We start from the raw sequence: 13,667 nt of genomic DNA, 5'->3' as shown, positions 1-13,667 counted from the left end.
CCACACTTAAACCCTTTCCATGTTTCAATCCAGGCCAACAAGATTGATAAATATAAGTTTACATATAACTTGTTTCAAATTCACATCCAAATATGAACGTTTTTTTTAAGCTTTGGGGAGAAAATTCTGTACATAAATGGATCAAAAAAGAAAAGAGATGCCCTTGCTATGACTTTTACTGATGTGCAGACAATTTTTGGACTCAAATTCGTATTAGCGATTACGTAACTGCATTTTCATGTTAATTAAGTAATATACAGTCAATATCTACAAACACATGAAAAACAATATCATAATCAATACAAAATCCTGAATATTGAATGATTCAAAGTTCCAGGTAATATCAATATTTACTGTAGGGATTAGTAATATGCTAATTGCTACCTTAATTAGTAACGTATGCATATAGAAATATATTGATTTTTCTCTGCTGGTGTGTTGATCTTTTATAAGCAGCATGTACATTGTTACCCGTATATGCTACACATAAAACATTTCACCTAATAAACACCCAGGGTGGGTGGTTAGCAAATTAAAATGATGATATAATTGACAGATCCTTCAAAAAATTCATTTCCAAATATGGTATACAGTTATACATAAGTTGATAGTTTTTCTTTTAAATATGAATGTATGAAAAACCCACTCTTGTTTGCATGGAATGGACGGATGGAATGGGGAATTACTGTAGGAGGAAATCAGAGTACCCAAATATTTTTTAAAACCATGTAATCGGGAAGGTGATCATGACCCCATACCTTTTCACGTCATGTCTGATGAGGGTATCAAACCCCAACCACCTAAGTGAAAGCCAAATTTTTACCACTCTGTGCCATCCGACCACTAAGGGTGTGTTACGTATCATGTACAATACATCGTACTATCCATAGATTGCGATTGTATTATAACCTCTCAATTCGATTAATCGATGGCAAATTCATCAAGTTGATATCAATCTCCGATAGTATGCCAAGCTATCAATAGTTTCAAAAGTTTCTATTAATGGTATATATATATATGGTCGCCATGCCCCACTGCTAATCAAGTTGAATATTTGTTTTGTGTTTTAGAGTTATTTCCCCTTATACGTGAAAATCGGTAGCAATTCAAACACACTTATGATTGAGAGTAAAACTGTAATCTATTGCCCTATCTATCCCTTCGTGAAACTGATTGTGTGATTAAGTGATAATGACTGATTTATCAGTGTTTGATTTTGATCCGATAGCATGGGAAAAGTGACATTTTGCCTCGACTTTTAGCCTATTGCTGTATCTGACCTCTGTACATGTGGGTACTACGTATACTTGTGTATATCGTAATGTCTGAATAACTAATGTTCGATATCAGGATAAAATTGCAAAGAACATGTTGATAGGTTGCATTGATCTTTATTTTTTTTTAAACTGATGTTGAAATGATCATGAGTCCTGTACCAATTGTTTGAATTGAATGAATACAAAATCTTTCAAATGTTTGTTTTATTTCCTAAAAATGCTAAAATCACGAAATAACCAGCAAAAAAAGAGAGAAAAACACCATGTAAGAGTGAATCATCAATCATATATTGGAAATCAATAGAGTTTATTAGAGTCTAGAATCCAATGCTATTGCAGCTGCAATAGTTAAACTATTGCAATAGTGTCATGTTTTCCCCAATAGAATATTATATATATAAGTATTGCAATAGTACATATAAATTGCTTGCAATAATTATAATCAGCCCTGACGATCGCGACCACCCTATGAATGTTACCTATATATATATACTATATACATAAGGAAACTTGAAGTTTATCTTTGGATAATGAAATTACTAAATCTTTTTTTTTCATGAGTACAAATTCCAATGTCTTGTATATATATGGTGTTAGCTTTTTCTTCAATAAATTGAGAAGAAAAAGAAAGAAATAAGAAGTTATGTATGCATGTCTATCAATTAATCTAAAGCCCAAATTTATATCATCTTCGTGGGTTTCCGACGATTAAATCGATCATTACTTTTGCAATATCATCATCAGAAACCTAAGCATGTCATATTAATTCTCAATGTCAAGTAGGGTATAACTAGTCTGTCAAATATGTAATACGCTTGATCCTAATCAACTTGACTCATTAAATACAAATTCTTAACTTTGTAAAAAATATCAACATTCCAAAGATATTTAATTTCGTTTTATAAAATTTCTCTCGTATAAATCTTTAAAAAAGATCACCTTTGCCGACCAACAGATTGTAACGTTCAACTATCATGGAGGTTTATTTACAAGTATTATAGCAAACAAACTATTTTAATGACTGATGATTATCAAAAGTTCACGTTTAATATACCTAATGTGTTATGTGTATAGAGTATATATACGTATAATATATAGAGGAAAGGTAATTTAATTTGCGAGTGGGTCATCCGAACAAGACCCTATCTTATTCCAGTTAACGATAATTGTAATTATAAGAATATCAACAAGTCTTTGGGTATTTTGGGGTTGTGTAATGAAAGATTTGGAAAAAAAAAATTTTAAGTTAATATATGCAGTACATGCAATGTTAGCATGCAAGCTACGTAATTATGGGAATACCCTGAAACGATACACATACCGGTATGTGCATACCTGTATGTGTATCAAGTTATAGATACAAATTCATTCTATAAATAGCAACCACAACCTCTTATACCGTAAATTACCCAATAAACTTGTATCATTATTTCTTTATTTATAACAAAGCTAAGGTAATACCCTGGTGTATGAAAGGAAAAGACTTAAAAAGACACACCAGTTCAAATAGGTTATAGATATATATATAGAATTGCATACCATTTTAATTGAAATTCAAAAATAGCTTATGATCTACAAACACTTCGGTGTAAATCTTCTAGTATGTATGCACTTCGCATTTAATATGAAATGTGTATTGACATTTTGAAGTCATGTACCAACTACAGAAAAATTACGCAAGTTAGAAACTGTCTTTCAACTTCGATAATACAAATTCAAATGTTTATACAGAAGCTTATGTACGAATTTAAAGGTTTGAATAGACAATTTGATGGCTTAATGGAATATGAATGTGATACTATATATTCTAAGTGAGATGTGTGGTTAAGCAATCTCAAGAAGGGATAATTACGGTATATTATCTATAACCTTTCATTCACTGGGAAGTTTACATAAATATGAAATCATATTCTAAGTATTTCTTTTTTAATTCTTTAGGAATATCTTCAATTGTTAAACAATCTTTTATGGGCTAAAATCAAAGCACATTCATTTTGTTGAGAGGGGTGGTGCACTGTGACAAATACGGTAAAGGGAAAAAAATTATGTAGCTGCTAGCTACATTTTTTAATGTAAGAAAAAAAAGATAAAATCTGAAGTCATTTTGCATTTCAATAAAGTTTATAACATGCCTTGTCAAATTAAAATTTCAATTAAAATATAAATTACAAAAAAAAATGGCAAAACATTTACATAAAGTGATTCATATATCCTACCAAACAATGAATTCTATTCATTTTTTGTAAATGTCATAAAATTCTGACACTGAAAGTTAATTAAAAGGTTTTTTGTGTGGTTTTACCAGGGCATCAATATATAGAACTATACCCTAGAATATAAGGAATTTGTATTACAATTGTCTCCGCCGAGACAATGCATCATAACCAAAATGTATGTTTAATTCTATAGCCTAAGACAAAGAAACAATAAAAGAGCTGTCATGCAAAACAATTTTCCCGACTGATAATTTTACATTTCTGACAGGTAACAACAGCACGTGTATTCCATGAACTATAGATAACACGTGTTCTGCAAGTTAATTAGAAAACGTGGTTCAGGTGCTATTATTGTTAATTAATATCCATAACTAACCCCGTCCAACTGTTTAATTTCAACATAACCGACACAACGTGAAACAACACAAATGAAAAATAAACAACTTACTGTTTTTAGACTGTTTTCCGAGTTTGGTGAGAATTTTCTGAAGTCCATACGAATCCCGATCTTTCACAGCCTGGATAATATCGTGGTCTTTCCCCATTTTCTTCTTCCTTTCAGTAAAATCCACAGCCGTCTAAACACAATGATTAAACATTTAACCCGTTCTTGAAAATGCCATGTACAAACCCGTGGAAGTACTACAGCGATCGAATGTAAACAAAACGTGGCTCGATCACTCAAAATAGCATTGACCCTGCTTAGGCGCAAATCTGTGACTCAAAGCATGACGTACGATGACTGGGTACACGCGATCTCGTGAAACAAAATTAACAAGTAAATTGTAAAAACAACTTAATGATACACAAAGTATCGAATCCTGTAAGCGTGTCTTAATCCACAAACTCTTTTATAAGATCCACGTACAGTTATTCTAGGGTCTGTATATTCCGATCTGTTGTTATTTTACTACACACACCTGGCTATGTGTAGCCTAAGGAGTTATTTGCGTCTGCGTGACTGTGTCCAATCAACATTGAGATAACAGATTGGCGGCCAATAGAAACTCCTAATACTTTGTAAAAATGGCTGGGCGGTAGGCTTTGATCTATAAAATTGCAATTAGCTCGATCAATCCCCTACCTTTCTAAGAAAAGTCGGAATAGACAATAAGTTAGAGACACAAGTATTAATATCTTATATGGATTTACGAACTCAAGATTACCTGTAACAGAGTTCTTTCGCCTGTGAAGAGATTAGTATATTGAATATAATATTGATTGAGATATCGATATGATTAGATGGATTGATTTATTGAATGTGTATTCATTATTTTTACGTTATGCGAAGGGGTATAGTGGTTTTTACGCTGCAACAAAAAAAGTGCAAATACGTAGAATCCGTGGTAGATCACAGCAGAGACGTATATATACCTGATATATAAGTCTCTGATCACAGTCAAACTATCATTTTCTCTATCTTTTTTTCTCTATTTTTTAAGTTTTGACTTTTCCGACTATAAAGCCATTTGCGTTTACAGTTTTTCCTGTGTATCTTTTGCATTTCATTTATAAAGTTTTAAGAATTATTTTTTTATATCAAAAGTCAAAACACACTTTTGATGGTACAATATTTATTCATTCATTTTCTAGCTGAACGTCGAATTAACAGCATTTTAAAATCATGATACGTCGATTAGATATTTGCATCATATCTGAGGTTTAATTTTGAAATGGTCTGTATCGATTAGTTTCCTTATATGGTAGCTTAGTATTCCTCTCCAAAATCAGTCATGCGAGCAGGACCTCAATATGTAAACGTTACGCATCGCATTGCATAATTCATCCAAAATAAAGTACACACAACTCTCTCAACCATTTTCACCCTTAGGCCGCATAGATTTCAATGTTGACATCGTTCAATTTTGTTGTGACATACTTTGTCAATATCAGTCTGTGACAGATCGAAATCGACATCTGTGTACGTTGCGTCAGACAGTCAGATAGTGTCAATGCATGGCGTACTCGTTGACTGCACTGATAAAGCTGATGCATGTTGGAATTTTACCAAGAAATTTATAATAAATAGGAAAATATTAAAATATATAAAGAGAATATTTTATAAAATCTGCAAGACATACTTTTACTGCCAAATAACACGAAACATTGCGGATTTAATCACTGTCCTGCTTTAAGGGAGTGAAGCAGACGGACAGGTACATGTATATATATATACCTCTACAGTGACCTGGGGCCAGTTTCATTAATATTCTATAAATAAGAAATTCCTTACCTTAACATTTCCCATAGGAAAACATTACAGAATTTAAGGAGGGTCCCTTAACTAAGAATTTTCCTTCAATTATATAAATGCTTTACTATGGAAGATTTTATATTAAGAAATATCGATGAAACTGGCCACAGTTTACTGCTGTAACGCTGATAAAACAGGTGAAAATGGTCTTCAAATATCTCAATAAAGTGTTTGTTAAACCCAAAAATAAATATATATTTATTTATATCACTTCTATTATCAGTTCCCCTGAAGACGCCAAGTGGTTACTTCGTTTAATAGATAGTATATGTGTAAATTAGATACAATGTATGTACTTACAATTGTGCACATTTTTACAAATGAAATTACTTATAAATAATATTAAAAAAAATACAGAAACAAAAAACAACTTCATTCTGTTGACGCCTTACTAGATATACAAGTAGAACAAATAGCCTTCCAGATCTACAACATTAGGAATACTAAAATCATTTCAAGTTAAATGAGTCGATCATATAAGGGTTGAAAAAATACTGCTTGCCAAAGCTTGGATATTATGTTGTGCTTGAAAATGAAATACCCCTTAGTTTAATTCCGGGGTAGAGACAATTTAGTTCTCAGTGAGAGATCGATGATTGCACACATCGCAAACTGGCGGACTTAAGCTCGCACGAGTTACCTCCCTTTGGTCCTTCGAGTTATGTACATGCGACGACTGCGTTCAACACAATGTAGATTTTATTAGTGCTTCGTTTTTCAATTCCTTATTTTTAGACTGATTTCGGTTCATTATTTAGCTGACAAGTTAATTAGGAGATGCGGAACAGGATTGAAGTTGGGCTTAATCACTTCTCTTCCGAATCTGTTGTAAGCAATCAAAATTCATCTAATGTGCTACAATGCCGACGGTGTAAACAATTAATGGTTGTCACAAAAATGTATAAAATGGCATCATTGGTATAGAAATATATCTCAGTAACACAATAAAAAAAAAAACATACACACAATAATAGCAAAAAAAAAAAAAAAAGAAAAAACCCAGTAAGAGCGTTCTAAAAATTATCGCTTATACGACCGACAATGAAACGAAACACATTAAAATTTCTACGGAATGCGATTAATTTTCCAATGAAATTTAAAGTTAAAATATAAAATTATAGGTTGTTATCTCATAAAGCATGTATCTTTTTTTGCATTGTATACACATGTAAAACAGCCGATTCTTGTTTTCAATCCATCACAATCATTTTTTTGTTAGCTTAAACGTATCTTTCTAACAGTCTTGTAGTCTAGAATAACCAAATGAGTACTACAGGGAGTTGTCCTTGACCTCGCATTACCTAATGTATATCACTAATAGTGCTCTTATCTATTAATTGAAGTCTTTTCAACCCAATGAAAAACAAACTTTTAATCAACTAGATATCTCTATCAAAAATCAGTATAATACTGAACCACACAGCTGTTTCGTCCTTCTAGGACTCGTCAATGGTGCCTAGGGTCATCATACAATTGTTTAGTCCTTCTTGGACTTGTCAGTGATGTTAGGAACATCATACAACTCTTTCGTCCTTCTAGGACTCGTCAGTGATGCTAGGGTCATCATACAGCTGTTTCGATATTCTGGGACTCGTCAGTGATGTTAGGAACATTATACAATTGTTTAGTCCTTACAGGACTCGTCAGTGATGCTAGGGTCATCATACAATATAATACAATTGTTTAGTCCTTCCAGGACTCGTCAGTGATGCTAGGGTCATCATACAATATAATACAATTGTTTAGTCCTTACAGGACTCGTCAGTGATGCTAGGGTCATCATACAACAGTTTCGATATTCTGGGACTCGTCAGTGTTGTTAGGAACATTATACAACTCTTTCGTCCTTCCAGGACTCGTCAGTGATGCTAGGGTCATCATACAGCAGTTTCGATCTTCTGGGACTCGTCAGTGACTCGTCGGTGAAGTGAAGGGCATCATACAGCTGTTTCGGCCTTCAGGGACTCGTCAGTGATGTCATGGACATCATACAGCTGTTTCGGACGTCCTTCAGGGACTCGTCAGTGATGTCATGGACATCATACAGCTGTTTCGGCCTTCAGGGACTCGTCAGTGATGTAAGGGGCACCATAATCTGCTATTTGTCTCAAAATATTCTTTTTGCTATGCTCTGAAGTTTAAATACTTTATAATGTGGGCATTTTATTCATTGAAAGGACTCCCTTTATGCCATATTTGCGCAATAGAATTCACAGTCGCCATTTGCATTTCAAGGTCAAAAGATCAAATCCGGTCAAAGAAATGTTCCTACTACGTTTTGCCAAAATTAAGAAGTAGCTAAACAAATTACATGTTAACAGCAATACTCATGGTTAGCCCACAGGGACTCGGTTTCGGGTTTCTGAGTAACGTATGACATCATTAAACAACCACAACACTATAAATGAAGTATTCATATACTTATATATGTATATATGTATGGGGCAAAGAAGTAATTCAAACAGTGTGAACAATAAGGCTTGTTAAATTTTCGAGGCAATCCGCCCCTTTATCAAAACACAAAAAATACAAATACAATCACATAATATATATAAGAAGTACTGGAAATACAATAATATATATATATATATGAATACTTAATTTACAGTGTTGTGGTTGTTTACTGATGTCATATGTTACTCAGAAACCCGAAACCGAGCCCCTGTGACCAAAACTATCTAATTAACACCGACAAATTAAAAACAAATGATTACATTGTCCTAATAATTATTGTTTTTTTTAAGACCTGAAATTATTAACTTACCAGAGTAACTTGTGGTGTTGACCTTTGATTGACAGACGAGTCGATAATCATGTAGGGGAAATAGGTGTATATTTCATATGCGTTATGCAACAGTTTAAAATGATGCGAAACATACTTTTTGCCTTACGAATCTACAGGTAAAAGAGTAACGAGTTCGAATCACGAAGGTCTTTGTTTTTTCTTTACAACAAAAGCAGTTACTTTTTGTTGTGTAATTTACGTGTACACTTTTTGTTTGTGGTTTTTTGTTGTATCAATTTGTCTTCCTCTTTATTTTTTTCCCGATAGTTTTTTCCAATTTTACTTTTCATTTTAGCCGTCATCCTTGCTACAAATTGAATTACTCGAGTAGGACGCACAAATTGTTTACGAGATACTCAATCTAATTAGAATTAGACTCTCTTCGATACTCTACGGTACACTGTAATACAATTAATTATATTGAGGAGATACTCCAACGACTAGGAATATTCAAATTTGTAAATGGTAACAATCAAAATATCTAAATACATTTTATAATCTTAATCAATTAATATTATTCATTTTACACCAAAGAACGTATATGATTACATTTCAACGATTTTTTTTTGTTGTTTTTTTTTTTTTTTTTAATTTTTATTCAATTTTTTTTCGTTTAAGCTTAATATAAAACGACATTAATTCGTTACGATTTTTTTTTCTTTCCAAATATCTTGTATAGGTTATCGCAGTCAGTTACTCTACAACGTGTATATGTACGCTATGTACTCAATGCACCGAAAAATACCTACGCACAAATGGGATCGCCTACTTTGTGTATCTCACGAAACAGTCAATCCAATAGTTTGGTAGAGGTCGGAGCAAGACATCATTTCTTCCGGACGCAGTGGATTTTTTTTTCACTTTTAATTTCATAGATAAAATCGGAGCGGAATACTTCTGGAAGGTGGTAATTGCATAAAGCATCTAACTTTGGGTATTTTATAAAAAAAAAATATATATACAACGGCTTATTCTTGTTTTAAATCGGCCAGAATATTACTCTTTGTCGGCTCTGTAGCGAATTTCGTTCTATTGTATTACAAACTAATGTTGATGGATTTTGTTTGTACATCAATGCTCACATCATTACATTGTTGGATAATTTGTTTTAAGTTTTTATCGTGAAAGAAATTTGAAAATACAATAACATTTTGTAATCTTTGTGAAATCTTTATGGATTGCGATTAAGATATGTTTTCGATATTAATCTCACAGTGGTATTGCCAAAAATATGCCAGCTCACGAAATTTGACCGATTTGCGTAATTTTAGTGCAGAGGAAAAATACCACAACCAGGTTTTTTTTTTACTGAAGTCGGCATATTTAAATGTCAGAATAATTTTCTCGGCGACTGGAAACCGCTTAAAGAGCACACTGATAAATCTGCCGTATATCATGTGTAAATGGTACGATATGTCACGCCCTAGTAAACAGACTGACGGGATCCGATCATTGTTTAGAACAATGGCAGGCCTGGATGAGATATGTACTGTGTCTGTTCTCCATACCACTGGTGTGACGTCATATTCATGTAATGCTAGAAATTCGGAACTGGTAAACATAGTAACAATATAAAACTGGTAATCATTGAAACAAGCAACCATTGTAATTTGGCAACTGAACAACAAGAGACTAAAAGAAAACTGGCAACCATAGAAACTGGACAACACAGAAATCTGGTAACAATAGACACAGGTAACCATAGATAGATATAAACCAGTGGAAACTGTTACCATAGAGGCAGGTAACTTATAAACTTGGAACCATTGGAAACTGTTACCATAGAGGCAGGTAACTTATAAACTTGGAACCATTGGAAACTGTTACCATAGAGGCAGGTAACTTATAAACTTGGAACCATTGGAAACTGTTACCATAGAGGCAGGTAACTTATAAACTTGGAACCATTGGAAACTGTTACCATAGAGGCAGGTAACTTATAAACTTGGAACCAGTGGAAACTGTTACCATAGAGGCAGGTAACTTATAAACTTGGAACCAGTGGAAACTGTTACCATAGAGGCAGGTAACTTATAAACTTGGAACCAGTGGAAACTGTTACCATAGAGGCAGGTAACTTATAAACTTGGAACCATTGGAAACTGTTACCATAGAGGCAGGTAACTTATAAATAAACTTGGAACTATTGAAAACTGTTACCATAGAGGCAGGTAACCTATTAACTCGGAACCATTGGAAATTGTTAAACCATAGAGGCAGGTAACATGTAAACTTGGAACCATTGGAAACTGTTACCATAGAGGCAGGTAACATGTAAACTTGGAACCATTGGAAACTGTTACCATAGAGGCAAGTAACTTAAAAAATTGGAACCATTGAAAACTGTTAACCATAGAGGCAAGTAACTTAAAAACTTGGAACCATTGAAAACTGTTAACCATAGAGGCAAGTAACTTAAAAACTTGGAACCATTGAAAACTGTTAGCCATAGACAACTACAATCGTTATCTCGCAGTCATTTTGGCTTCAAGAAAAATACTATCCCGGTATCCCGAATATTCGAGATAACCAAGCATATTTTACAAACAATATTTAATGACGGTACTAAATCTTTAATTCGAGTTAAGCTGAGTGTTCGAGTTATCAGAATTCGAGGTAACGAGACTTGACTGTAGGCAAATAAAAACAGGAAAGAGGTTATCATATAAACAACTGGTATCCATATATAGTAACTAGTTACAAAGGGCTCAGTTGTTGAAAAGATTGTCAGCTTAATCACTTGATTAGTGAAAAACTCATTTCTCCTTTACTTCAAAACCTGTGTTTGTGTATTTCTCAAAATAGACAGGTATGGAGAGGCTGATGAGTGTTATAGTTTCCTAAATTTTTGTCAAGTTAGTTTAACCAGATATGATTTTATCAGGATTTCAAGATTGTTGTTAAATTGTGATTAGCCAAATCACGTTTTGAACAACTGAGCCCAGAACATCACGGCCATAGGAAACTAGTTCAGCATTGAGTACTTGTTACCATGGAAAACTAGTTACCATGTGAAACTGTCAACCAAAGGAAACTAGTAACCATGGAAAACTATTAAAACTGGTATTTGTAGAAACTTTGTTACACCAAAGGAAACTCGTAACCATGGAAAAATAGCAAAACTGGTATTAATAGAAACTTTGTTACATCAATGGAAACTGGTAACCATGAGAAATTGACACCACAAAAACTTCACCTTGCTCGCGGAAACAAGTTAACTTAATATAAAAAAGTACAACGAACCCAAAGAAACCTCGCATGGAACAACAGATGTATGTTAACATTAGTTCATTTACTGAAATACACGTTGCCCCACCCGTGAATGTGTACTGTATGTAGCGCCATCTATCGGGATGAAACCTGGCTGTGACGTCATTAGGGTTATTCTAACATCCCAATATTTTTTTTTCATCCTTGACAGAATATCGCTGCTATGTTTTGACTCGGCTGACGCCGCTACAGATACGTAATATGTCACGTTGTTAAATTTCACCGGGCTTGCATTTCGAAGTTGTTCCGAGACGAATGTATTTTTGCGGCTTTTAAAGTTCGCTCAACCACGCTTTGTAAACAGTCTGCAATGAACACGGCTTTACATTTCTGTCTACCCTGCAGGTAGGGCGTAAGAAATCGTAAGAGGTGACTGAATTTGGGATCTTATCTTTTCTCTTCTTTCTGAACAACTTTTTTCTTCCTAATGTCTCCCTTGACAATGCCTCACTTTTGGTCTTCAGTTGAGCGTTCGCCCCTGTGAGGAAGGCTTTGGGTTCTGTCCCCTGGCCGAGACATACCAGAGTCATTAAAATGGTAGTTGCTACTCCTGCTTAGCGCTCAGCATTTTGGGAGTGGGACGACTGGTTGGCCCGTTGTCAGTATAATGTGACCGGGTTGGGTGTCCTGCTGGGTGTCTTCGGCAGTATGCTCCAGTGAGGTAGCACTATAAATCGGCAAAAGTTCGGCCTATCACAAGGAGACTTAACACGAACATACCGCAGACTCCCAAATCACACATACGCACTCACCACATGCATGCATGTCGCACGCACGGGAGGCCGTCCTTAAATGACCTTAGCTGTTAATAGGACGTTAAACAAAATAAACTAAACCAAACTAAACTGTCTAAATGCAAATTTTCGCAGAGGATGTACTCCTTTTTGCGCTATATTTTTAGCCCGTGCAGTAAGTCTAAGTCAGTGTGCAAACTATTAATGTGTCTCTATATCTATATATAAATCTGGGATTTGACCTTTTCCCTTCTTTAAAACAACTTCCATCTTCCTGATGTCTCCATTGACATTGCCTCACTTTTAGCATTTAGTTGAGGGTTCGCCCCTGTGAGGAAGGCTTTGGACCACTCCAGCTGTGATATACTGTAGTAATTAGAAATTGAACTTTCTGCTCCCTGGTTGATGGTCCATGATGTTATTAATAAGATACAATGAACATATCTGACCCATCCTGGCCTAGGAATAAGATAGATATGGAAAGATGTGTTGTCAATCTGCCCGCGTCAGAACATGCCACTTAAGCGACCCTTAAGTCGGCCAAAATCAGGAAGACATTCCAAATATCAACCATATTCTTCTACTTTCAATGTAACTATTTCTATGTGAAAGAGGCATTGCATGTAATTGACAGATTTTCCTTGTGAAATTCATGTGAAAGAAACAGAGTAAGAGTTTTATGTGAAAGAGACATTCAGAGTAAGAGTTTTTGTGTGTGTGAAAAAGACATTCAGAGTAAGAGTTTTAAGTGGAAGTAACATTTAAAGTAAAAGTTTTATGTCCTTCAGAGTAAGAGTTTTATATGAAAGAGACATTCAGAGTAAGAGTTTGTGGGTGGGTGGGTGAGTGAGTGTGTGTGTGTGTGTGTGTGTGTGTGTGTGTGTGAAGAAGACATTCAGAGTAAGAGTTTTAAGAGGAAGTAACATTCAGAGTAAGAGTTTTATGTGAACGAAACATTCAATTTGAGTTTTATGTGAAAAATCATTCAGAGTAAGAGTTTGTATGAAATGGAAACTCAGTGCAAGAGATTTATGTGAAAGAGACATTCGGTTGTTTTCTTTGTGATAGAAATTCAGTATCAGATTTTCAAAGTGCAAAAGACTTGCATGTATTAAAAAAAATAAAAATGCC

At 34.3% G+C, this 13,667-nt stretch overlaps 1 protein-coding gene across 2 annotated transcripts in view; it reads right to left on the bottom strand.

Annotated features, from left to right (window-relative positions):
• The window catches only part of LOC117337922 (caskin-1-like), a 161,611-nt gene extending 157,196 nt beyond the window's left edge, over positions 1-4,415 (bottom strand). For both annotated transcript variants that reach the window (XM_033899071.1, XM_033899078.1), the window contains exon 1: positions 3,942-4,415. In XM_033899071.1, the coding sequence (XP_033754962.1) occupies positions 3,942-4,038 (97 nt within the window). In that variant the 5' untranslated portion in view covers positions 4,039-4,415. The remainder of the gene's footprint in view (positions 1-3,941) is intronic.
• Between the last annotated feature and the right edge of the window lie 9,252 nt (positions 4,416-13,667).

Source organism: Pecten maximus, chromosome 1 (assembly GCF_902652985.1).
Source record: "Pecten maximus chromosome 1, xPecMax1.1, whole genome shotgun sequence".
NCBI classification, from domain to species: Eukaryota; Metazoa; Mollusca; class Bivalvia; order Pectinida; family Pectinidae; genus Pecten; species Pecten maximus.
The sequence above is the reverse complement of the archived record's forward strand: the minus strand, read 5'-3'. Positions and strand labels throughout refer to the sequence as shown.